This window comes from Lissotriton vulgaris, chromosome 1_1 (genome assembly GCF_964263255.1).
Source record: "Lissotriton vulgaris chromosome 1_1, aLisVul1.2, whole genome shotgun sequence".
Classification (NCBI taxonomy): domain Eukaryota; kingdom Metazoa; phylum Chordata; class Amphibia; order Caudata; family Salamandridae; genus Lissotriton; species Lissotriton vulgaris.
In genome coordinates, this window is record NC_141685.1 from 1082249472 (window position 1) to 1082273310 (window position 23839).

Consider the following 23839-nt stretch of genomic DNA (forward strand, 5'->3'; position numbering starts at 1 on the left):
GCGTGAGCAAAGGGCTCCAGAGACCCTCGCCGCCTCCCGCATATATCCTGTCACAAATCCTGATACAGACGACGGGTTATTGCGGTCATGACCCTGCTGATATGATAGCTCTTTTTAAAAATCGATTTGGATGCCGAGAACCGGACTTACTCCACTCCGATAGTTGAAGGCCTACACCGAGGAGCAGCCCGGGACTCGAGTCCCCGGAATACCCAGGAGGCAGTTGAACAACAACGGCTAGTTGAAGACGACTGGTGCCCCTGATGTACTTTCGGTTTCGTTTTCTGGTCTTGATTACTGAAACCTGGCTGCCCTCTGCTCCTGTTGGCCCATGATCTATTTGGATTAAACGCTTGTATGATGCGCCTTGTCTTCTGACTTTTCTCAGCTTGATCCGCGAGGAGCCATTCATTCCAGGTCCCAAAAGCCCCTTCGGGGCGCACCGCTCAACATGGCGAACAAGCCTGACAGCGAGAGACGGACGACCAAGACCACGCACCGAGGGGGTGCCACTCAATCCAATATCATGGATCGATACACTCGCCCTAAAGGATCCCCCAGTGGTAGTGGTAAAACCTCGGACTATTTTGGAGATGGCTCCCCAGCGACGGAGGAGTTGACTTTGCAAGACGTAATGGGCGCCATTGCGAGCGTGAAAACATCCATGGGCCAGCAATATGAGACATTGGCCTCAAAGCTTGATACAGTGGCTATTGATGTCAACTTGATTAGGACTGACTTGGCGAAGACCAATGAACGGGTCAAGTCTTTGGATATCAAGACCGCCAGTCTTACAACCGACATGTCCGATCTCCAGATGGAGGTCCATAATTTAAGAACTTCAAATGACCACTTCGCCCGCCGGCTGGATGACTTCGAAAGTCGTGCGAGGCGCAACAACGTACGCATCATCGGAGTTCCGGAGAAGTCCGCTGAATTTACGACGGATCTCCTTGTGGAAGGCCTGATATTAAATCATCTCGCCCCTAATGGCCTCAGTAACTTCTTCACGGTGGAGCGTGCCTACAGAGTTCCGAGCGGGAAATACAAACCAGGCGCCCCGCCACGGCCCATAATAGCCAGAATTTTCAATTTCAGGGACAGAGACGCTATCCTGCAGGCATCGAGGGCTAATGGCCCCACGAAATTCGAGAATGTGACTATCAATTTTTACCCAGACTTCACCCAATCTGTACAGAAACAGAGGATGGGATTTATGGGGGTGAAACGGAGATTGAGAGACATGGGCTTGAACTACGCTATGCTCTTCCCTGCCTGACTACGCATTGAACATAACGAACGTGTACTCTTTTTTGATTGGCCTGAGGTAGTTAGTGACTGGCTAGATACTTTATCGACGCATCGAGACCGCACGGAAGAATCTGGAGGCGCGGATGGTGGCCCAATGGATCAAGAGGAGGGAGTGTGGACTGACGTGTGCAGCACATGGACTTTGCAGCAGTGGTTTGTTGAAATTTTGGGTTTTTGTAAATATAATGATTATATACCCGGAGGTGCCAGGGAAAATGGGACTCTTCCTCCTCCCGGGGTGTTCTTCTCTCTTTTTGTAGATTAGTTTCGGGTTTGGGCGACAGGCACACTACAAGTTGGGGTGGTTTTTTGGACTAACGCAGGGGTGCAGGGTGGGGGGATGTGTTCCGGGGATTTCTTGGGGGTGGTGGGGGGTACTTTATTTTATTTTGTATTGTTTTAGAGGCAATGTATCCTTGCACATTTTGACTTTTGTGTCCTTTTCGCTGTTGGGGAGGTTCCGCTTTCATTCCTGGGATGGGGGTAGGGGGTTGAGGGTATTAAGTTGAAATGTCAATGGCTTGGGAGACAGGATAAAACGAGGGATAGTACTACAGTTCTTGAAACGTCTTTCCCCTGATGTAGTGATGTTACAGGAAACGCATTTGGTGGGGAACACATGCCACGCAATGAATAGGCGAGGTTATCGATTGGTTGCACACTCGGGGTTCACCTCCGGATCGAGGGGGGCTGGTGTCCTTGTTAGGAACTCCCTCCCCTTGGAAATTGATGATACCATCCTAGATGATAGGGGACGGTATGCCGCCATTATTGGTAGATGGGAGGGGAAGACGATTTCCATACTCTCCGTGTATGTTCCACCAGGTTTACAAACTACGACATTTGCTGACTTGGGGAAAGTGGTGGTGGGGTTTCCCGAAGGGATTTTGGTTGTGGGTGGAGACTTCAACTCCGTTGTCTGTGGTAGAGAGGATCGTAGCCCCCCCAGAGATCTTGCGAGATCACAATCTTGGCTGAGTAACTTCCTGGAGACACTGGGTCTTGTTGATTGTTGGAGGCTGATGCACCCCGGACAGGCACAATACACCTTTCATTCTGGTGCACATGGAAGCCTCGCGAGGCTTGATTATGTCCTTATGCCGGCGGCGCAGGCTGTTTCGGTAAGAGAGGTTAGACACTTGGCCAGAGGTATTTCGGACCACTCCCCACTATGGCTTTTTATTGATATTCAGCTGGGAGCCAGGGGTCGGGTTGCCCCGATCAATCCCTGGCATCTCCGGAATCCTAAAACGCAGGCGGGCGTGGTCAGGTCCATCGATCATTATTTCGCTGAAAATGTGGGGTCGGTATCCTCCTCCATTTCGCTGTGGGAAGCCTTCAAGACGGTGATCCGGGGTCAGACTCTGTCGTTGATTGCCTGTGCTAAGAAAAGTAAGAACGAGGAGGTTGTACGATTGGAAACTGATATCACTGCCCTGGAGGCAGAGCTGGAGTCCGGGGCCACGCAGGATAAGTTGCATGCTTTGAACCTCAAACAGTTTGACTATAGAGCCCTGGTGACTGATGCTGCCAAGGCCATGAGTCGTGAGCAACAGGGGCGACTGTATGATGTGGGAAATAAGGCGGGGCAGCTGATTGCATGGTTGGATAAAAAGGAAAGACTGAATCGCGTTGTGCCTGTTGTTGAGAGAGCGGATGGAATGCGTGTGGTTGATCCGGTGGCGATAGTGGAGGGTTTCGCACATCCTTTCCAAACGGTGTATGCGCCAGTCTCAGACAGACCTGAGGAGGACTCGCATTTATTGCTTAGAGATATCGCATTGCCTTGCTTGTCTGATTTTGACAGAGAGCTTATGGAGGCGGAATTTTTCAACGATGAAATAGCGCTCGCTATTCGCTCCATCCGCTCGGGAAAAACTACAGGCTCTAACGGCATCCCCATTGAACTGTACAAGCTGTGTCCTGACAAAATGGCGCCGTATCTCCGCGAGATGTTTCTGGAGTCGCGAGATGTCGGGTCACTTCCCCGAGACCAGAGACTGGCGTCCATTGTCATGATTTATGAAGAAGGGAAACCCCGGGACCTATGTGCGTCTTACAGACCGATATCACTTTTGAATGCCGAGCCTAAGATCCTGGCAAAACTGTTAGCAAATTGGCTAATTAAGGTGATTGGGGACTTGATACACCCGGATCAGTCCGGATTCATTCCTCATCGCAACACCGCGCTGAACCTGCGTCGTTTTCATGGCGTCCTCGCGAGAGCGGAGTCATTGCCCGAGCCGGACATTTTGGTCTCCTTGGATGCCACGATGGCCTTCAATACCGTGGAATGGCCGTACTTATGGGCGGCTCCCACGAAGTTTGGTTTTGGTCCGGGGTTCATCGGTTGGGTCAAACTCCTTTATGAGAATCCGCTGGCCCAGGTGGTGGTTAACAGCAGGGTCTCAGAATCCTTTACTCTCGGGAGGGGCACGCGGCAGGGAGGCCCCTTATCTCCACTGCTCTTTGTGCTCGCCTTGGAACCCCTAGCTGCTTGGCTGCGGTGGGAACCGTCGCTTAAGGGCATTAGATGGACCCTCGACTTTGAACACCGCATATCTCTATATGTGGATGATATCCTCTTGTACCTTACTTCCCCACGGAAGTCACTGGGGGTACTGTTTGATGTCCTTAGCTCATTTGGGAAGAATTCCGGCCTAGTGATCAATTGGGATAAATCTAGTGTTTATTCGCTTACTGGAGAGGTACCACCCTTGCCGCGTATCTGCCCGATACAGATAACACAAACCGGCTTTAAGTACTTGGGGATCTACGTATCGCTTGACCCTGCGGTTCGGTATCCACGTAACTTGCTCCCTCCGCTTCTCCAGCTTAAATCCGATGTAGCGGCTTGGTGTGTATTGCCGTTGTCTCTGGTCGGAAGGGCAGCCCTATTCAAGATGATGCCCTTGCCCAGATTTCTATACGCCCTTCAAAATACGCTCGATCTTGTACCCGCCAGCTATTTTAGCGAGATAGAGTGCCTTCAGAGGCAGCTGATATGGGGAGGGCGTCCCCGCATCGCCCTAGCGAAGTTAACGCTGCCCTGGTATGATGGGGGCATTGCGTTACCGGACATCAAACGCTATTACTGGGCTTCCCAGCTGAGTGCAATCAACCATGCCATTTACGGCCCTGCGTCAAACCCAGCATTCAAAATGGATAAATGGCTTCTTCCGGGAGGGAACTACAACAGGGGGCTATACTCCAAATCGACTGGCAGGAAATTAACGGGGCCCACCGGAGTTGCGGTGCGGGTGTGGTGTAGTGCGAATACAGCTATGGGATGGTCGGATAAATTGACTCGAGCGACTCCGCTCTACGTCGCTGAAAAATTAGGCAGTTTATGGACTACAAGGGTTTCGAGAAGTGGGACCTTATTTGCATCAGTAAAGTTGGGGATCTTTGGGTCAAAGATAGGATAAAGACCTTTGAGGAACTGCAAGCGGAATACGCACTGAACGATAGGGAATATTTCCGTTACATGCAGATCCGGCATGCACTTGGTTCCGTCTTCCCGGCCGGAACCTTGATCCCGGAATCTTCTCCTCTTGAAGATAGGGTGCTTGATGGACACGTCCCGGACAGCACCATTTCCCTAATATATAAAAAACTTATTAATGATCGAACGGATCTTCTCCTACAGCTGCGGAGGCTTGGACCGGTGATGGACTGGAGCTGGATGATGAAGATTGGCAGGCTGCGATATCCTCTCCTAAGGAGGTCGCGATTCCGGCCCGTCTCCGACTGGTGCAATTAAAGATCTTACATCGTATCTACATAACAGGCCCCCGGTTGTTGCGTATGGGTTATTCTGTGGATGGGTTGTGTAAGCGTGGGTGAGGTATGATGGGTACCTTCCTCCATATCTTATGGGACTGCCCTGAGGTTGTGTCATTATGGAACCGTGTGCATGTTGTCATGGAGGAAGTTACGGGAGTCTTGTTGTTGCCTGAAGCCCGACGTTGTTTACTGAATGTGTGGGAACCAAATGACTATAATGTGGCACAGACACAATGGGTTACTCTTGGGAATATGGTGGCTAAGAGGGACATAGCGCAACTGTGGGGATCCCAAAGAACACCTACGGTCTCAGCTTGGAAAGAGAACATGGACTGGTGCATGTTTAGGGAAAAAACTGTGTATGTTGCACGTGGCAGGCCCAAGAAGTGGGGGAGAATATGGAATCAGTGGAACCTATATTGTGGGGAGATCTGTACTCCTCCTCTTGTAAATATCCCGGAAATGCCGCAGTCCCCATAGCCTGACGTTCCTTATACCATGTAGAGTTTCGCTGATGCTGTGATTGCTTACTCTCTGTTCCCCCCCTCCCCCCCTCTTCCATTGCTTCATTCACTGACATTTGTGTATATTTCTCTGATGCAGCTCTCCCCCTCTTGGGAAGGACACTTACCATATAGTCCCCTTTTTAGCCTCGTTGTTTTTTTGGTCTGTTTTTATTGTTTGTTTATATATATTTAGAATGCAAAACCTTAATCCATCCTGTGCATTATCATATGCTCTCAAGAAATATATGCTAAATTGCCGCCGGACCCCCGGGTTGTCGGCTGAAGTGATGTGTACCTGTGCAATATTATGCTACTGTTTTGTTTTAGCGACGGCCGGCCCTTGTGGTTGTAGGCTCGCAAATGTAACATTGTACTGTAAATAAAGGTTTTACAAAATAAAAAAATAAAAAAAATAAAAATGGGCCTTCTAGTGAAAAGAACAAATAACATCTGTTTAGCTACTCCTGCACACAAATAACAGTTACCAATAATGGGAATTCTAGCATGTACCTTTAGGGGATGATGGCTGCTTGGATTTTGCCATAGATAGAGCCACTATGGTCCTATTAATATAGAGTTGCGTAAACATTGAAGCCAAAATCGTGAACCATTATGAAAAACAGACGTTCCTGAGATAGATTTCACACTGCATAACGTAACAAATCACAAAATTGGCAGCTACTGTGGATACCTTACATGAGGCAGGGCCTTTCCATTGGTAGACGTTGCTATCTTTTGGAAGCACCAGGTTCTCGGTCATCGCAAAGTCCTCTCTCTTAGGGTCATTTAGGTAGGCAAAGGTACAAGCAGTCTGAGCCCCAAGAGTCAATTTCTGGATAACACTCTATTAGATCCATGTTTAATGCATTTTCCAGTAGAGCGCCAGCCTTTGTAGGCCAGGAGTTCTAGGAAAACGGCACCAACAAATAATATAGGGTGACTAATGGTCGGTGGCACCTGATTCCAGTCTCAGAGCATAAGATTGTGAAAATGCTTTTCATGAAATTTGGCAAAAATCACGCGGAATTGTTCAAAAAGTTTCAAAATAACATTCTGCGTTCTCTAGCATCAAAACTGAGTGCAATGGCAAATGTTGCATTTAAACATCATGTAAGTTACCAGAAGGGTGACTGGTTCACAGGCAAAATGTCTCCCACAAGATATTTTCTACTCCTGGAGACAGTTCATTTAACTTGCACCCTGGCCATGCAGTGCTCATGACCTCACGCATTACATCACTGATGATGTTCCATGACAGTGCTTTCCCAAACATTTTAGGAACAGAACCCATTTTTTTGTTAGAAGGACAAGCTTTTGCGACCCACCTAGCTTTAATGGACATGAGGTGGGCCATTTTTTTAATATAACAAAAGCATCATGTGCTAGCGCACTGTCATTTACAGACAGCACAGTTCGCTGAATTTGCACAGACATACAGTCTTACTGATAAAACTATATTGCACACAAATGTCAATGTGTGAAAATTAGGTTTTGGTGAATATTTATCATGTGTGTATCACCAAGTAAAGTGTCTTTTTTTTATCCTATCACAATGTCTTTTTCCACCTCTGAATTACAAAAAAACAATTGTGTTACACAAATCCGAATACTAAAAATATAACACCAATTTGTCAGCATGCATAGCCTTACATTTGACCTCTGTCTTTGCAGTACAGCAAACGTGACAAGAGAAATACAGAATTTAAAGGCATCTTTATTTATTGCTCGGACTTTCACAACCCACCAATAATCTGCTGACGACCCACCAGCTGGTTGTGACCCACAGTTTGGGAAACACTGTTCTATAACATTATTGATCAGTGATTATATCTGAAATGACATCATTAATGATAACACTGTGCATTGCAAGGGCGAGAGTTATAGTTCATTCAGTTAACTATAGCTGACACATTTCGGTGGTCTTTAGAGTTCAAAATGTTACGTCTTAACTGACATTTTAAGCTATGATGTCACTTTAACCTTTGTTTTTTTCTGTGAGTTTCTGAGTTTTTTTTTAATGCAAAGTAAGATATTATTATCATGCCAAACCTAACTATAACATGACTTTGGCCTTTGTTTTTTCTGCAATATATATCTATCTATCTATCTATCTATATATATCTATCTATCTATATATATATATATATATCTATATATATATATATATATATATATATATATATATATATATATATATATATATATATATATATAGAGAGAGAGAGAGAGAGAGAGAGAGAGAGAGAGAGAAAGAGAGAGCGCTAGAGAAAGAACTTTGTCAGTGCTCCTATACAGAAATAACATCTCTGCAGTGCTCCTGTACACAGTCTCATCAAAGCTCAAAGTTTATAGACCTATATATGCAATGCTTAACTAATAAAACAGTAAGTACCGGGGCCCAAAGATTTGCCCAGAAGCCAGTGGCCAGTGCTTCAAATATCAGGGGCTGAATTGTCGTGATTCTACCTTCTGCCTCTTTCATCCAGCACCATATACTCCCTGCCCCTTTATCTCACACTTGCAGGTTCTTTTTGCATCCCTGTTTCTCACTTTGTCACAGTTTTTCCATAATTTTCTTCTTCTTTCTTGCTCGTGTCCGTGTTTTTCTCTCTCCAGTTCTGGGTGAACATCTGATAAGGAAAAATATTTGCCGTCAATGGGTGCCTGTGGGCCCCACCTGCCATCACTTGCTCAAATTAAGCACTATATGTAAGGTCTTTTCACAACTCCAATGCACATATATAAGGTCTCTATAATGCTCCTATTCACATAGATACGTGATCTCTTCACTGCTCCTATACAGTATATAAGTGGTTTAACATACAAGTTCTTTCTTCTGCAGGACGCTAATAACGCTGAAGCAGTGAAGAAGCTCTCGAAAATGGCGGAGGATGTAAAGGACAGTAAGCTCACAATCCCCGCTCTCTGTGCATTCTTCGGCCAACTGCTGATCGAACTGTCCAAAGGTGAGAGCTAATAAACAACCAGTCTTCCCTAGACATTAGAGGGCTTTCCATGTCAGGCGTTATCATTATACTGGATTCCAAAGCAGTCACCAAACATGACAAAGGCAATTCAGCAGCACCGCCAGGACGGTGGAGGCAGAGAAAGGCCCTGCCCTGCTACCAGAAGATAGTCTTCCAAACACACCAACCCTACACTTCCTCCCCAGGCTCAATCTAGTTATCCAACCTAAGAGAATGTGTGCCCAGCTCATGAAGTTGTACCACTAGGAAGTTGGATGGCCCCCTCTGGGGTAATTTTCATGCCCAAAATACAGTTTCCTAATTAATCTGATACAACTTGCCCCCAAAAAGCAAATGGACAACTTCTGAAATGAGGCTATGTACTATCACAACAGATCTGAGGCAGTTGCAAAAGGCCGCCCAGTTTGCAAAATACATCTGGTCGACCTTGGGGTCTGTAATTCACAATAGCCACAGTCTCTGGTTGCTGCTGTGGAGCCACTGACTGCTGACAGCCAGTGGATCCTCAAAGTGGAGATTTAGTTGCCAGACTCCATGTAAAATGTCCCCGGTGTTTGTCACAGTGTTTGGGGACAGTTTACAGATTTCTGTGTGACACCACCATGGTCTCCATGGCAGCTTTGCTCAGAAGGGAGGCCGGCAGAAATGGTGTGGGGAGGGGTGTCACATCTCTCAAGTGGGTGTTCCTGATGGTGGGGCTGATTGCTACTCTTTCATCAGGAACACTACCCTCCACCAACCTGGAAATAAGGCAGCAGAATGCAAAGCAAGGCAGTCAAAAAGCAACATTTGTTTGGTGGGTCCCATTACCGTCCTCTTCTTAACCCTTTCGATGCTGATGATGAGCTCAGCTCGTCATCACCCACGGGTGGCGTGTGCTGATGACGAGCTGAGCTCGTCATGTAACGCGGCTTTTAAAAAAAAGCCGCACAGCGTGAAAATCGCCGCAGCATCGATGCGGTTAATCAAGCCTCTTAGTTTACCAATGTTCAATTCTTGGCAGGAAGCCCATTCACCTAGTTTTTCTTTTTATCACTGGGCACTCGACTGTAATCCTTAAAGCCATTTTTACACAATGGGCACACATGTCAACAGAGTTGCAGCTAACCCCTGGTCCTGTGAAACACAATTATCTTGTTAAAATGCAAACATTTGATATTATTTTCTTGTTTCATTATTCTTGGTATCCACCAAATATATTTGCATATGTTCAGGGCCTGTAGCATAGCCAAAACTTTGTGGTCTGATTTTTTTTAAACTATGCTTCTAATGAATTTCAAAATATTTGACCTTCACACCTTGCTTTAATACGAATCTAAGACAAACCTGGTTGCAATTTCCTCTGGTTTTGGTAATGATGTACCAAGTATTAATATCATTGAGGCCAACCATAGAATTACATGGTAAGTGTGCATATGAAACCAGTAGTGGGCATATTAATACCCAAGAGGGTCATTCTCCATCCTGTTCAAAACATACCATCCTCCTGCGATGGGCTGCATACACTTTGGGGCATATTATCAAGGGTGTTTATCTCCGCTTTTTTGGCTTTAAAAGCCAAGAAAGAGGAGATAAAATTATCTCCCTATTACCTAGCTGTCGCTAACACCAGTTAGCGACAGCTAGTAGGAGATAGCGACCATCTTGGGCCCCACTTTGCATGTCAGTGATATTTATCACTAATGACATGCAAAGTGGGCGTGCCAAGATGTTAGCGACTGGAAACAGTCGCTAACATCGCTATCTCCTATTACCAACTTATGGAAATATTCGCCCTAAGCGCGAATATCTCCAAAAGCTAACACCTGCCCTGAGCAGTTCTTAGCCATGTTATCCAATGGGAGGTGGATAACATGGCTAAGAGCATTAGCTCGGTAATGCATGAATATCGCGGACTTTTCAGAGATATTCATGCATTGCGGCCGATTTTTATCGCATTTGCGATAAACCTTGGTAATACCAAGGTTTATCTGCGATAAAAATCGCCGCAGCTGAGCTGTAAATTTTTGTCTCTAACCAAGCAATAGCGATAATTATCGCTATTGCTTGGTAATATGCCCCTTAGTACTCTTAACTAGTCGGACAAGGAGCCAGATCTAACCAAAGACCTTGAATGGGTGTGCTTTTGGGCAGAATATCCCACAATGGACACAGCTGGAATGGTAGCTGCATAAGTTGCTGGAATGCCTTATCATGGTTTCAGATAGACTTTGCCATCCACCTCCAATAATGGTTGTCTCAGGTTTTAGCTTGTGCAGCTGGGCTGACAACCTCAATTCACAATAAAACCATATTCACATCCACAAATACCTACCAGCTCTCTAAGTCTGTTTTGTCTACATTAAATACAATTTATGCTACCACTTAAATCTATTAGGTTTCTGTTCGGACATCACAGTCAGAAGGCGGTAAAAACCTCCAGAATCATCAAGTGTAGACATAGTAACATCTATGAGGATAATACATACACAGGAAGCTTAACCATCACTGTTGAAACCACTCACTTGTTCTCACAATAATCATATCTCTCAATAAAGACAAAGAAAAATCCAGAAAGAATGAATGATCAAAGTTGTAATCGATCTTTATATGGGTACCCTATAACTCCATACAGAAGGCCCAGGGAGGAAAGTAAGGTGAGGAGGGACGCAGCACGCGAAAATTGGTGTTCCACAGGTTCAGATTATTCATAGTTTTAGTCTTAGACTCCAGAGTGATTTTAAAACAACGGGATATGAAAAATGTTGTTGTGATCGTAAAGTTTGATTTTTATTTCCTTGTGGCGACTTTACACATCTGTTTATTTAGTGTTCTGAACATTACTCAAATAGAAAAAAGAGACTCTCTGAAAAATAAAAACCATGGAAGACATATTTCTTCGTTCTTGTGTGTTGTTAAGCCATAGACATAGAGGAAAGATATTGAATTTTTTTTGTAAATTTCTCTTTGAAATGTTAACTTGTGTAGCGTGACTCAATAGAATTTTTTTAGTCATCTTCCTGGGACCTTGTATTATTCTGGTTCATATGTGGAAAGGAAACTCGTTTTAAGCATCTATCTATGTATTGATGGTGCGTTTTTGTGTACAATGGGGCCACACATTGAGTAATGGCTCAATGAAAGCCGCTATTACTATTGATAAAATGACCAGTGTGAAGACACTTGAGTAAAACACTTACAGGTCACAAAAATAGATCTGTTGATCTCCAACACTGCTCCTGACAAAGGACTGTACCCTTTTCTGGGCAACAAGGGCTGAAACATGGTGACCAAAAACGAGCGATGTCAAGGATAATTTACACATCCGATAAACATCAGAACAATTTTTAATGTTACCCCTGTGTATTGCACCCCATATTAAACACAAAGTTTTAGATACAGGAGATAATTTAACTTTTTTCACCCTTGCGGATCCCACCGGTACTTTTCCACGAGAGGAGGCGGTACTCACCTAGGGAAGTGAGTACCTAGGTGTGAAATACAATGATGACGTTGCCCGATACTACACTATAGTGGTGATCACTTAACGCCATGAGTGGCCAAAATTGGTTGAGAATTTTTGGTTGACAGCTGGTACATGAAGAGATCAGAAAATTATTAAGTTCACACCTCAAAATACATTTCTCCTCCCTTGGTTTTAACTTTTTTGTGTCTTGCTTTCCCTGGCATTGCTCTTGGGAACCATGGCATTAGAGAGTCTGAAAGGCAGTGGTACTGCGAAAAATTGCAGCTTTTTATTTTCCACTCTAGTTTCAGGCAGTTGCTGTTTTAGGAAAGCAACTGGGCTTGAGGGAAACAGTGAACAGTTTCAACTGGAAAAGTTAAACTGTTGCCATTTGTAATGACCTGCTGAGGTGTTTCCTGGCAATACGCTAACAGGCCCCTCTGACCCCACCCACCATCAAGCATGAGGGCGGGAGCTACACTACGCTCTGTAGGCCCACATTACTGGTGCTACACTGCACAAGAAAATGATCAGGCCTGGAGTCCATGCATGTGCATTGTTTTTTTAATGACTAGATGGCATGGCTACTGCTTCTGCATTATATTAGAAGAGTAGGTGCCCAAGGTCCAAACTCCATAGGCACAGCTGACTTTTTTGACAGCCGGGAGCACAAAATATTGAAAAACATTCCACCTTAACTTCACAAGAGCTGGGAAGAATGAACAACACGCCACTCTCCAGTGTTACTTAGAGGCAAGCAGCAAAAAGTTCAGACAGGGAAGGAAAGGTAAGCAGCAGGTAAGAGTGGCATTCTTTGCTTTTCCTTAGTTGATAAGTTGAGCAGCCAAAGATCTTCACAATTGACACGCAGGGGCTACATTAAAGCCCTACATCAGTGCATTTAAATATGCCCAAAGAACTTCCAAATAGCCCCATGTCACAGATGAGATCATTAGCAATGTGTGTCATTCTACCCAATTGCATTTGCATGGTGGCATTTTTCTAACTATGGTTACCATGTTAAGAGTGAAACTAAAAGTTCCTGAGTACAATATATTATAATGCAAGCCTTGTCTAAACGTGCTAAACGTTATGAGAGGCTACTAGTCAGCTTTGTACTGTTCTCACTACCTTTGTATGCTTTAGTAATGCAAATTGTCTGGTATTCAAAAGCAGAACATTAAAAAAGTTTTTAAATCACATGATTGGGCACACTTTTAAACTCAAACCCCAAATTAAAATGAGAGTTTTGATGGAAAATGGCCAGTGGTTATGCACATTTCAGGATATATTAACCCCTTCGCTGCTGATGACGAGCTCAGCTCGTCATCAGCCACGGTGGTCGTGTGCGGATGACGAACTGAGCTCGTCATGTAACGCGGCTTTTAGAAAAAAGCCGCACAGCGGAAAAATAACCGCCGCAGCAATGCGCTTAACACCATTTAAATGGGGGTTAAGCAGCAGTTCCGTCATTGCTACGATTGCACTGAGTGCCAAGCAAAGGGGGCACCCCTTGTACGATAGGTTGAAGTGAAAACAGAGCAGCGTACAGAGATATTTGTGTTCCTGGCATTTTTCTGGGGATAATAAGAATGCCATGATATCTCTGGTTGTTATTGCACTTGATGGAGAGATCTGCGATTTGTCTAGCCACAGTTTTGACTAATGATCAAGTATCATCGATGGTTAATGTTTCCTCTGTAAAGCACCACGTGCAACATGCAGGTTACGGACTATGTTTTATATAACTAGCTCAGTGGGTTACTGCTTTTGTCAGAGAGATCCTTTTGCTGCTTGGAGTTCATAAGTTACAATCCTTCTAAAATAGCACATTGAGCTGCAGCAAAGCTCCGCATACATATTGCAAGGCATGGGTTACTTTGCGTAGTAATATAAAAGTATTAGTACGGCGCCCCAAATATTGTGTTATGTTTCACATCCTGAGGTTATGGTGCAGATTTGCAAACAATTTGTGATTGGTTTGCGTCATAAAATTGATGCAAACCTGATGCAAAGTGTTGTTTTGAGGTTTACTTTCCAGGGAAAATCCTGAATTGCATTGGAAAATGGCCATAAAGTAACACAAAGTAGCACTATGCTGAGGCAGATTTTGACACTAATCTCACCCAATCCCTATCTACTAACTTTGGTAGAAAGAGATTTGCATAAAAACACTGCACCTCCTTGAGACAAGCGTAAAGTTGGAGAACAGATTTATTTTCTCTAAACCTTCACAAATTCTATTGTGTTGCGCTGTCCATCACGCTTAGAAAGTGGTGACGTCGGAAACTTTGTCACAGCATACAATATTGTGCTGGAGGTCTACCCTTCCAGGAAAAAACCTATGCTTGACATCAAGCACACACCCTTGCACTATCGTGCAAGGGCGTGTGCGTTGGCTCAAGGTACGCCAACACTAGAGGAGCGAGCAACAGCACCATATCTTAGTAGATATAGCGCTGTTGTTCTCTCTCCTTAGACTTTGTTTACTGCACTTCATGAAAACGCATTAATTCGCCCCTTTGTTTCTCGAGACCAAGCACTCTTAGCCGCATCGCTGCGGCGGCTATTTTTCCCCTACGCTGCTTTTTTCTAAAAGCCGCGTAAGATGACGAGCTCAGCTCGTCATCCGCACATGCCCCCCGTGGCTGATGACGAGCTGAGCTCGTCATCCGCATCGAAGGGGTTAAGATATCATGCCTACCAGTATGGCTTCTACACCTTGTAGCCCACAATTGTATTAAGTAACATTTCTGTGACATTGACTTACATACTTGTATGACTCACTGGTCTCTGTATAATATATTTGTGATGTAAAGCACTCTGACATTCTACATTGGGATGAGTAGCACTGTATTACACTCATTAATGAAAGATTTATTGGTGGCAGAACCTGGAAGAGCTTGGTTTGAAAACAGACACACATGGCAGAGGCTAGAGGCTTAAGAGACCACAGAAATGGGCTCATGCTGGGACAAGATCTTAAGGGAGCAAAGAGATGGGCACAGAGTCACAGCCTCAGAAGGAAGAAAAAAGGATGGGTGCATTGTAATTGCACTAGCTCTTTCTTGCACTGCCATATACCAGCTTGTCTGGGCCCCCCTATGGCAATAAGATCAGAGTTCTCCCACTACAGTAAGTTGGCTGGGTTATCAAAGAGCACATGATAACACTACCTGTAATATCATCAGGCCAAAGGTTACGTAATGTCACTTTCTACAAAATTCCAGGTCAGAGGTCACATGATGGCAATTCATATGATGTCACCAGATTCAAGGTCATGTGATGCAATTTTATTTGTAATTTCACATAGGGGTTAAAGGCCATGTGAAGTCAGTTCCGCTACCCCTGGCATTTTGGTGAATCGACACCCATGGATTGTGTGTTGGTTCATGTTTTCCCATGAGGCACAGGGTCAGACTGATTTGCATATAGCCATGTCTGAACTGGGGTGGCAGAGTGGGCTAAAGAACGGTGATGGATTAAACCCAGATCCTTTGACTGGGTGTGAGTGTTTGATTAATTCAGATGCTCCGTCCATCACCACCCCCTTTTGTACCGCTTTTGGCCGCCATAAGTGTGGCAGGGTATGCTCAGACGTTAGTCCCTTGCTCACTTTGCCACTGGATTCAAGCAAGCCGGGCTGAAGACGGCTGGAATGCCAGAAACTGGTCCTCAAAAGCTTGTTTCCGGTCCAGGGAAGACATGGCTTGGCAGTTCGGGCTGGACTGTTCCCATGAGGCACAGGGTCAGACTGATTTGCATATAGCCATGTCTGAACTGGGGTGGCAGAGTGGGCTAAAGAACGGGGATGGATTAAACCCAGATCTTTTGACTGGGTGTGAGTGTTTGATTGATTCAGAGGCTCCGTCCATCACCACCCCCTTTGGTACCGGTTCATGTTTTCCCAGCACCACCACATTCTCAGGGCGAGTCTCTTACACCACGTGCCGATGCGTCCATTCTTCATCCCACAAGTCAGAAGAATTCTCCACTCTCATCAGCAGCCGTGGCGGCTGCTGTCTCAGATCACTGACCACAGGGAGACTGCACCCCCTCGTAGATCACCTTGTGCTTTGTCAGCAACCCTCTTGTCAGCACCACCTCCAACAATTTCCTGTAGCTTCAGTATATTGTGCTTAGTCTCTAGCCCCTTACATTTTAGACCTGCCCACGGAGGTTAGCAAATGAGCCTCCATCTTGCCCACAGCCAGGCTTCACCAACATGGAATCTACACTCAATGCTTGGTCTTCTAGCTTCTGGATTTTGTTATTTGCAACCTGTTTCTCACACTCTACACCAAACTCCCTGCCCGTAAAGCTTTCCAATATCTCTTCCACTGAATTAAAAGCCATCTCACTTTTAGTGAGATTTGCCTCCATTTTCTTAGGTAAAGCATGAATAGATCCTAAAAGGGCCTTCTCACCAATGGTAAGAGTCCCCTGCAGGATATACAAAGCTTTCTTGCTGCCCTTTTTTTGCGGAACCAAGATGAGCAAATACCACCAAATGTCACTCCTGGCGGGTTCTGCGCATACGGCCTGAGCTGGAAGGCAGATCCCGGCTAAAAGGGCTTCTTTAGTTCAGATGGTGAGGTGAGAGGGTGATCTTTGCCCCTGGTGAGCTAAGTTTTAACTTCCTAGTAAAATATGTACACATTTATCAGTTATCATTTCAATACTTGATCAGATCCATGGTCCTTGAAAACCCACTGGTGTCTTATCAAGAAGGAATGTGTCCAGGGCATAACTGACTGAAGTGAACAACTATGGGGCATATTATCAAGGGATTTATCTCCGCTTTTTTGGCTTTAAAAGGCAAGAAAGCGGAGATAAAATTATCTCCCTATTAGCAACAGGGTGCTAACACGCAAATTCGCATGTTAGCACCCTTTTTCTCTAAGCTTCCCCTTGCATCTCTAATGAGATGCAAAGGGGGCGTTCCAGAGAAAAATAATAGGAGAAATGTTGTTAAGCGACATTTCTCCTATTATCAAGGATTTCGCTAACCCTGTTAGTGATAAAAAAAAGTAGCGATAACCGCGGTTAGCACTGCTTTTTTTACACCTGGTATTATCCTGACTTAGCCATGATATCCTATGGAAGGTGGATATCATGGCTAAGTTTGTTAGCCCCTATTATCAAGCTAACACCAAACTTCGAGAGATTATCGTTGGTTTTCCAGAGATAATCTCTCAATTGGCAGTTAGCGTGAGGATTTTTATCACTACTGAGATAAACCTTGCTAATAGCAAGTTATCTCTGCGATAATTCCCGGCGATGCTTAGCGTTAAAAAATTCGTTGCTAAGCATCGTTAGCGGTAAATATCGCTAAACGTTGGTAATATGCCCCTAACTCCCCAGTGGAGGAGAAAGCATCCAAGCATTTTGCAGACAAAGCGAAGTCAGATACATGTTGAGAAAATGCAAAGGAGCGAATACGTCCTGTGTTTCAAGCTGTTGGTGGTTTCAATGCAAGTCATCAATCCACTGGACCAGTATAAAGAAACTTAAGCTGAAGTACTATCAAGGCAATACAATATTTGACAAGGCAGTTTAAAATAGCATAGTTTGCAAATTTTTTCCGACTCATCTACAGTCTACTGTGACAAATGCTGTACGAAATTAAAGAAACCAGCATAATTGATTGACTCCAGGGCAGACAATATCATTACAACCGTTTGAAGAGCATGGCATTTATCATGGACAGATTGTTTGTGCCAGGGAATTAGGCCTTAAGCTCCCAAGCAAGAAGGAAATTAGCTCAATATATGACTTCAAAATCTTTCATGCTTGAAGCCCTAAGCATCCATCTTCAAATAGTACTTCAAACATCAATGATGCAGGACCCTTTGGTTTATCAATGCACTCACACCAATCTTCCATATGGCAAAAGCATCAGGCATAGCGCACACACTCACTAGAAGCACAGGAATCAATGCTTCCAATTTATATTTGATTGCGCTATACAAAACTTTAAAAATTAAAATTACAATTAAATCAAAATTAAATATTTGAAAACAATTTTTGCCCTTCCATGCGTGTCTTGTACATGTAAATAGCTTGAGACACGGAAAGAACGTCAACAGTGCTACGGTGATCTGTTCCCTAAAATGGGGTAGAGATTTGTGGAGGCATGGTTGACTGCTAGAACTATGGCCCTGGTAAAAAGCACCATCTTTCCTTCATTCAGAGCTGGAGTATCAAGAAACAGGCAAATACATGAGACACCCAGAGGCGTCCGAAGGAAGGGACAAAGGGAAGGGAGATTTAAAAGGGTGTGTGAACTTAACAGGCAAAGACAGGAGAGAGGCCACTGATGTATCTGATTTTAAGGTAAAGCGGATTGCTATAGGGCAAAGGCAAATGAAGTATGACGTGTGATGGGAACTACGAAGGTTCTAACATGGAAGAGGGCAATAAATGAGACTTTTTCTCATTTAGTTCCGAAGGATTCACCGCCGGCAGGAACAGTACTCTCCTCTTGTGGAATGAAAATTATCGCTACGTTCAATGAACATTGCACGGAAACTGATGACCAGGGGCAGCGTTACATGTCCAAGGAAAAGCTGCATACATTGGTGGAGGAACAGTTTGGAGACATGATGAAGGTGAGAACTGCTTAATAGTTTATCTAACTTTTTATTGAACAATTCATTTTTTTTCTAGACACAATAATGTGCTCCGTATTTGTTTGTGAAAGCTAATTTATTAACAACTGTTTCTAGAACACTTAATACTTTTCTACAACTTCAATTAAACAATCCCAACTTATGCATAAACTCTTTTCTGTTTTTATAATTTTTCGATTTGCAATTTAAATGTTTTTAAGCTCCTTAATACAGCTCCTAACTTTTAGTTCATAATTCCTGCGGCTTTTAAATCCTTCATGCTTTAAAAAATATTTTTAATTCTAAATTCTAAATGGTATTTTACCAAATTCATACATTTTATAATATTTAATTAACAATTCCAACTTCTTAAACAAATTACAAATATTTGCCAACTGTCACTTTTTTCAAGACATCTGGTAAATGTTGGAGTGTAAAAGAAAATGTTATAAAGTTATTTATTATTCTGTTAATGCAACAAAAGGTGATGTGGGGGATGCGTCCAAATGTCCGAGCCACTGGCAGTCGCCGAATATTAGTCCATCGTTATTTTCTCCACGGGGCGACTGCAGACAAGTTCGGTAGTGCTCCAGAAGAAACAGGCAAGTTTCAACTTCCAGGCCAAGCCCCCTCTGAATGTGAACACAACCAACTCCAGGTGGTTTTCCACCTTTTTAGGCTTCATCAGTGAGGTGCAGCCTGGATCCTATGGTACAGAAAGCACAGAACCCAATTCAGGCCATACTCATTGCATCATGTAAAAACAAAAAGGGTGATGGATGGAATGCTACCAAAAGCCTCTGTGAAATCGTTCAGTATGTATTTCAATCCATCACTTTATTGCTCACGTCGCCATTCCAGAAGTGCAGTAATCATGTGTAAAACAGCCTTAGTTCTACTCCATAGTAACAGTCTAGCTTGAAATGGAATACCCCATCCCTCTGAACAAGGACACAAGTAACCCCAAATAGATTACAGCCTAGTTGGGCCTCAGCAAGGGGGTGCACCTTGATTCCACTGCCAATGATCAAAGATGGCCACCGGAAGATCTTGCCTCTAAGAGGATGTCTGGCTTGGGATCCCTTTTTAGTATAAATCCCTGCAGATTCCAGCCTCTTATGCCCTACCGTGATGGTGTCACTACTACCTGTCGCAAAGCAACATATGGAAGATACTGCGGTCCGAGCAACACCCGTTTTTCCTCTTCCCTGGACCAGTTCCCTCATGACGCCCATCCCAACTCTGCCCAACCCGAGCTCGAGGAGAGAGAGCTTGGCACGGATCCTGGTAGCAGTAAGCCGATCTTGCCTCACTAATGCTGTTCTTGCATGCCTGACTGCAGAAGTTTCTGTGGAGGGAGACACCCTCTGCTAGCCCGTGTTCTGGGGTCGATCAGCTCTGGAGGAAGGTGCCCGCCGGCATCTTGGAGGCAATCAGTGAGGGGACCCTCACCAGTCACTGATTCTGCCATTCAACCTTACCTGAGGGACTATCTGCCATCCATCACCACTTCTCTCCATGCACAGTAGCTACAGGTTCTTGCACGTAAGGGGTAGCAGTGAGCGGGTCCTGCCTGAACTATGCTGTGGCTGCAGGGTCGATGCACCGCTTAGTGACAATATCGGCAACACACCCCTCCCGTAAACACAGCAATACCACAATAAAGAACACACAAGACACATTGGTTGTTGGAGAAAACATTGCTGCAGGTTTGTTTTGCATAAGAAATATGCCAACATGATGGGTCAATTTACGGGCGATCCAAGGGCAGGCAGCCCCTATGCTGCCCTGCCCACCGGAAGAGCCAATTTGCACCGTGGCCTAACCAATCGGTGCTAACCATTTTGGGGGATTACCCATTCCATCCTGTGGACCACTAGCCCACCTATTTACTCACGCCCCTTGAGGGGGCGGAGCGTATCCAGGCAAGCCCCGGTTGCTCAGGTTTACAACCTCCCTTGAAATACTGTTAATTCTGTTCTTTGTGATCTTTGCTGCATACTCAGCATCCTACCTGCAATCGTGAAACTAGTTGAGACAACCGCAGCCTTTGGAATCCTTACCTGTGAGCAGGCCTAGTGTGTCCTCTGACAACCGTCAACCGCAGCCTTTGGAATCCTTACCTTTGAGCAGGCCTAGTGTGTCCACTGACAATGGCCATTTTGGGTACTGGTCTCTAACATGCCACTTGCTCTCTTTGTCCACAGGCAACCTCTAACCCTCTACAAACTTTTCCAAATACTAAAAAAGGACTCCATCCCCAAACCAGCCGATTTCTCTCCATACAGGTCAACAAAAAGAAGACTATCTTTGGAAATGGGGCTACCCTTCCCTGACAACGGCCATTTTGTGTTATGGCCTCTACCATGCCACTTGCTCTCTTTGTCCACAGGCAGCTCTAACCCTCTACAAATGTTTCCAAATACTAAAAAAACACTCCCCCCGTCCCCACCCAGCCCATTTCGCTCCAAGCAGAGCAAGAAAAAGAAGACTATCCTCGGCCTTGGGGCTACACCTAGTTGCAACATTTGTTATGGCGCCTTCCCTCATATAATCCCTGCAACTGATGAACTTCTTCAGAGTCCTCATGGCCTTTGAACGCAATTTTCTTGCATTAATTACCCATGTCTCAGTCACTTATTCATGGCCTGGGTTGGTCCCTTCCTGACAATATAAACCTCCAATGCGGGGTTCCTGGTTTGGCTCACATTAGGAATATTTGACTGCTTAGCCACTATTGGTCCTGCCCTTTTCAGCAGTGTCTTGGTAACTCCCTGTACAACAGCACATTTCTTGCAGCCTGGCCAGAGGAGCATTAGGATAATTATCTCCCGCATTTATTCAAACCAAACATCCACACTGGACACTCCATATACACCCACACAACAATAACTACTTAACATCCCCAGACTCTACTTTAGGACATTGCTCCCAACCCCGCCCCTACACCAAGTATGTGTTTCAAGCACACAAAGTGGTATGCTGTAGCCACTGTTCGGAGCTCCACCCAAAGGCCACTCCTTCTTTGGCGACACATAACACCCCTGCACCCATATATGCCGCCTCAGCTCCACCATGGAAAGAAATGGTCTCAATTTCCATTGCATCAAATTTCCGCCTAATCTCTCCAAACAGGCCGTGAAAATCTACAAACTTAAACTCCTCAAAGAATACCCAGAAACACTAATAAGAAACATCTACCACGGCGCAACACAGGGAGGCCTTATAACAGACCTCATTGTCTTCACTAAACAAATGGCCAAATGGAGTGACAGCTTTTTACAGCACCTTCACATAACAAACACCATAAACATCCCATATGGATCCAAACTTACCATATACCCATCCCAAAAGTTTAGCTGTGAACTGGCAATATACATCTATGGAAATGGAAACATCCTAATCTAAGTGACTAAAGACAATCTCTCCATCTTTGACCGCCCCTTTTCCATCCTCCGCTACACCATGCCCTCCGCCCTTAAGCCCACCTTACCTCTCACCATTGCGGATCATACCCTCACTCCCTCTCCCACTGCGACCAAACCTGCCACCCCTCACCTCCCCAATCCTGCTCTGACCTCCCCTCACACCCATCTTCTAATTCCCTCACTCCCCTTGAATCTCTGAGCACATTATAAGAGCCTCCTCGGTCCGCGTCAAGTCCCATCTCCCCTACTCTAACTCAATAAAATACTACTCTGGAACTCACGTAGGCCACAACCACATCACACTGACACACCTACTCCATCCCGCATTGACCACCAGTCTATCTTACTCTCTCCCCTAGAGCCTATGGCATCCCAACTGATCACCACAAACAACCAACTAGACCTCAAAATCAACATCATACTGGAAAAATCACCTCGCTACACAAGCACACCAAGACCTACCCCAACTCATTTCATAAGCACTCATTCACGCCAAGCAAACTGTCTGCCACTAGCACCTCATGCTCTACCACATGGGCAACCGACACCTCCTGCTCCCTCATCTGGGCAACTATCCCTTTCGACCAATACTATCTTAAACCCAGACGTGCCATGTGTGGCTTGTCACAACTTGAAGCGGAAATACTGAGAAACTCATACACAAATACCCCCGGTCAAAGCTCCTACTACCAGATCCTGGTCACCCTTGGCACAAACAGGAGTCCTCTCTCCATTACCCCCCCCCCCCCCCCCCAGGCCACCAGCCCATCTCACATCAATCCAACTCACACATGGCGATCCAAATTCCTCAAACAAACGAAATGCCATTCTTCTAAACTGTCATTCAGCAGCCAAGCGCGCCACTGAAATAGCGGAAACCCTACTTCTACACAAAATCAACATGTTTCCTGATTGAAGCCTGGCTAAACGATCACTCATCAGCCATGATTGACCTTGTCACCCCACCAGGCTTTTCAATTATTCGTTGTGACTGGAAAGACCATTCCGGTGGTGGATTAGTTATCATACACAGCAAGAACCTCAGCATAAAACCTTTCCACGCAATCGACTACTCAACTTTTGAATATGTAGGAGTTGATCTCCCATCCAAAGACTCCATCCCCAGCAAACTCGACACCGTCTATCACCCCTCAGATAAAAAGCTTCTATTTCTTGAATAGCTAACAGACCATATAACACTAAACTCCATGAATAATTCCACAGACATTATACTAGAAGACCTGAATCTGTACTTGAATGATGCCAACAACATTACAGTACAAGCCCTATCCGCCCTCATTAAATCAAAAGTATCATTCAACAGTGCAAAATACATACCTACAGTAAAGGCTCTACCCTCGACGCAATCATCTCCAACCTTTGTGGCTTATGCCGCCACTTCATCGTTCCCCTTGACTGGACTGATTATCACCTAATTCTCTTCGACCTCAACCAGGCCAAGCTCCCCAACCAAACCCATTGTCAGAAACACTGGGTGAGGAACGTACACCAAATCCAGCATTCAGAGCTAGAATGCCTAATCAGCTCCCAAATTCTCCCTTCTCCTGAACTTACCACCGCTGATGACCTCACCTCCCATTAGAACACAAAAATTACAGAACTCCTTGACACCATTGCCACCCTAAAACTAAAGAAATCAAGAAATATCCCTTCCAGATTCTGGTTCAACACAGACCTAAACAAAGATAGACGACAACTCATATTGACTGAAAGAAACTGGAGAAAACAACTCTCACTAGCTCAT

The 23839-nt window shown here is 44.9% G+C and overlaps 1 protein-coding gene across 1 annotated transcript in view; it reads left to right on the plus strand.

The window, feature by feature from the left end:
- The window catches only part of LOC147748620 (uncharacterized), a 38829-nt gene that overhangs the window by 9441 nt on the left and 5549 nt on the right, over positions 1–23839 (plus strand). Inside the window, exons 3-4 of the mRNA XM_086963419.1 lie at positions 8446–8569; positions 18480–18646. Of these exons, the coding sequence (XP_086819545.1) occupies positions 8446–8569; positions 18480–18646 (291 nt within the window). The remainder of the gene's footprint in view (positions 1–8445; positions 8570–18479; positions 18647–23839) is intronic.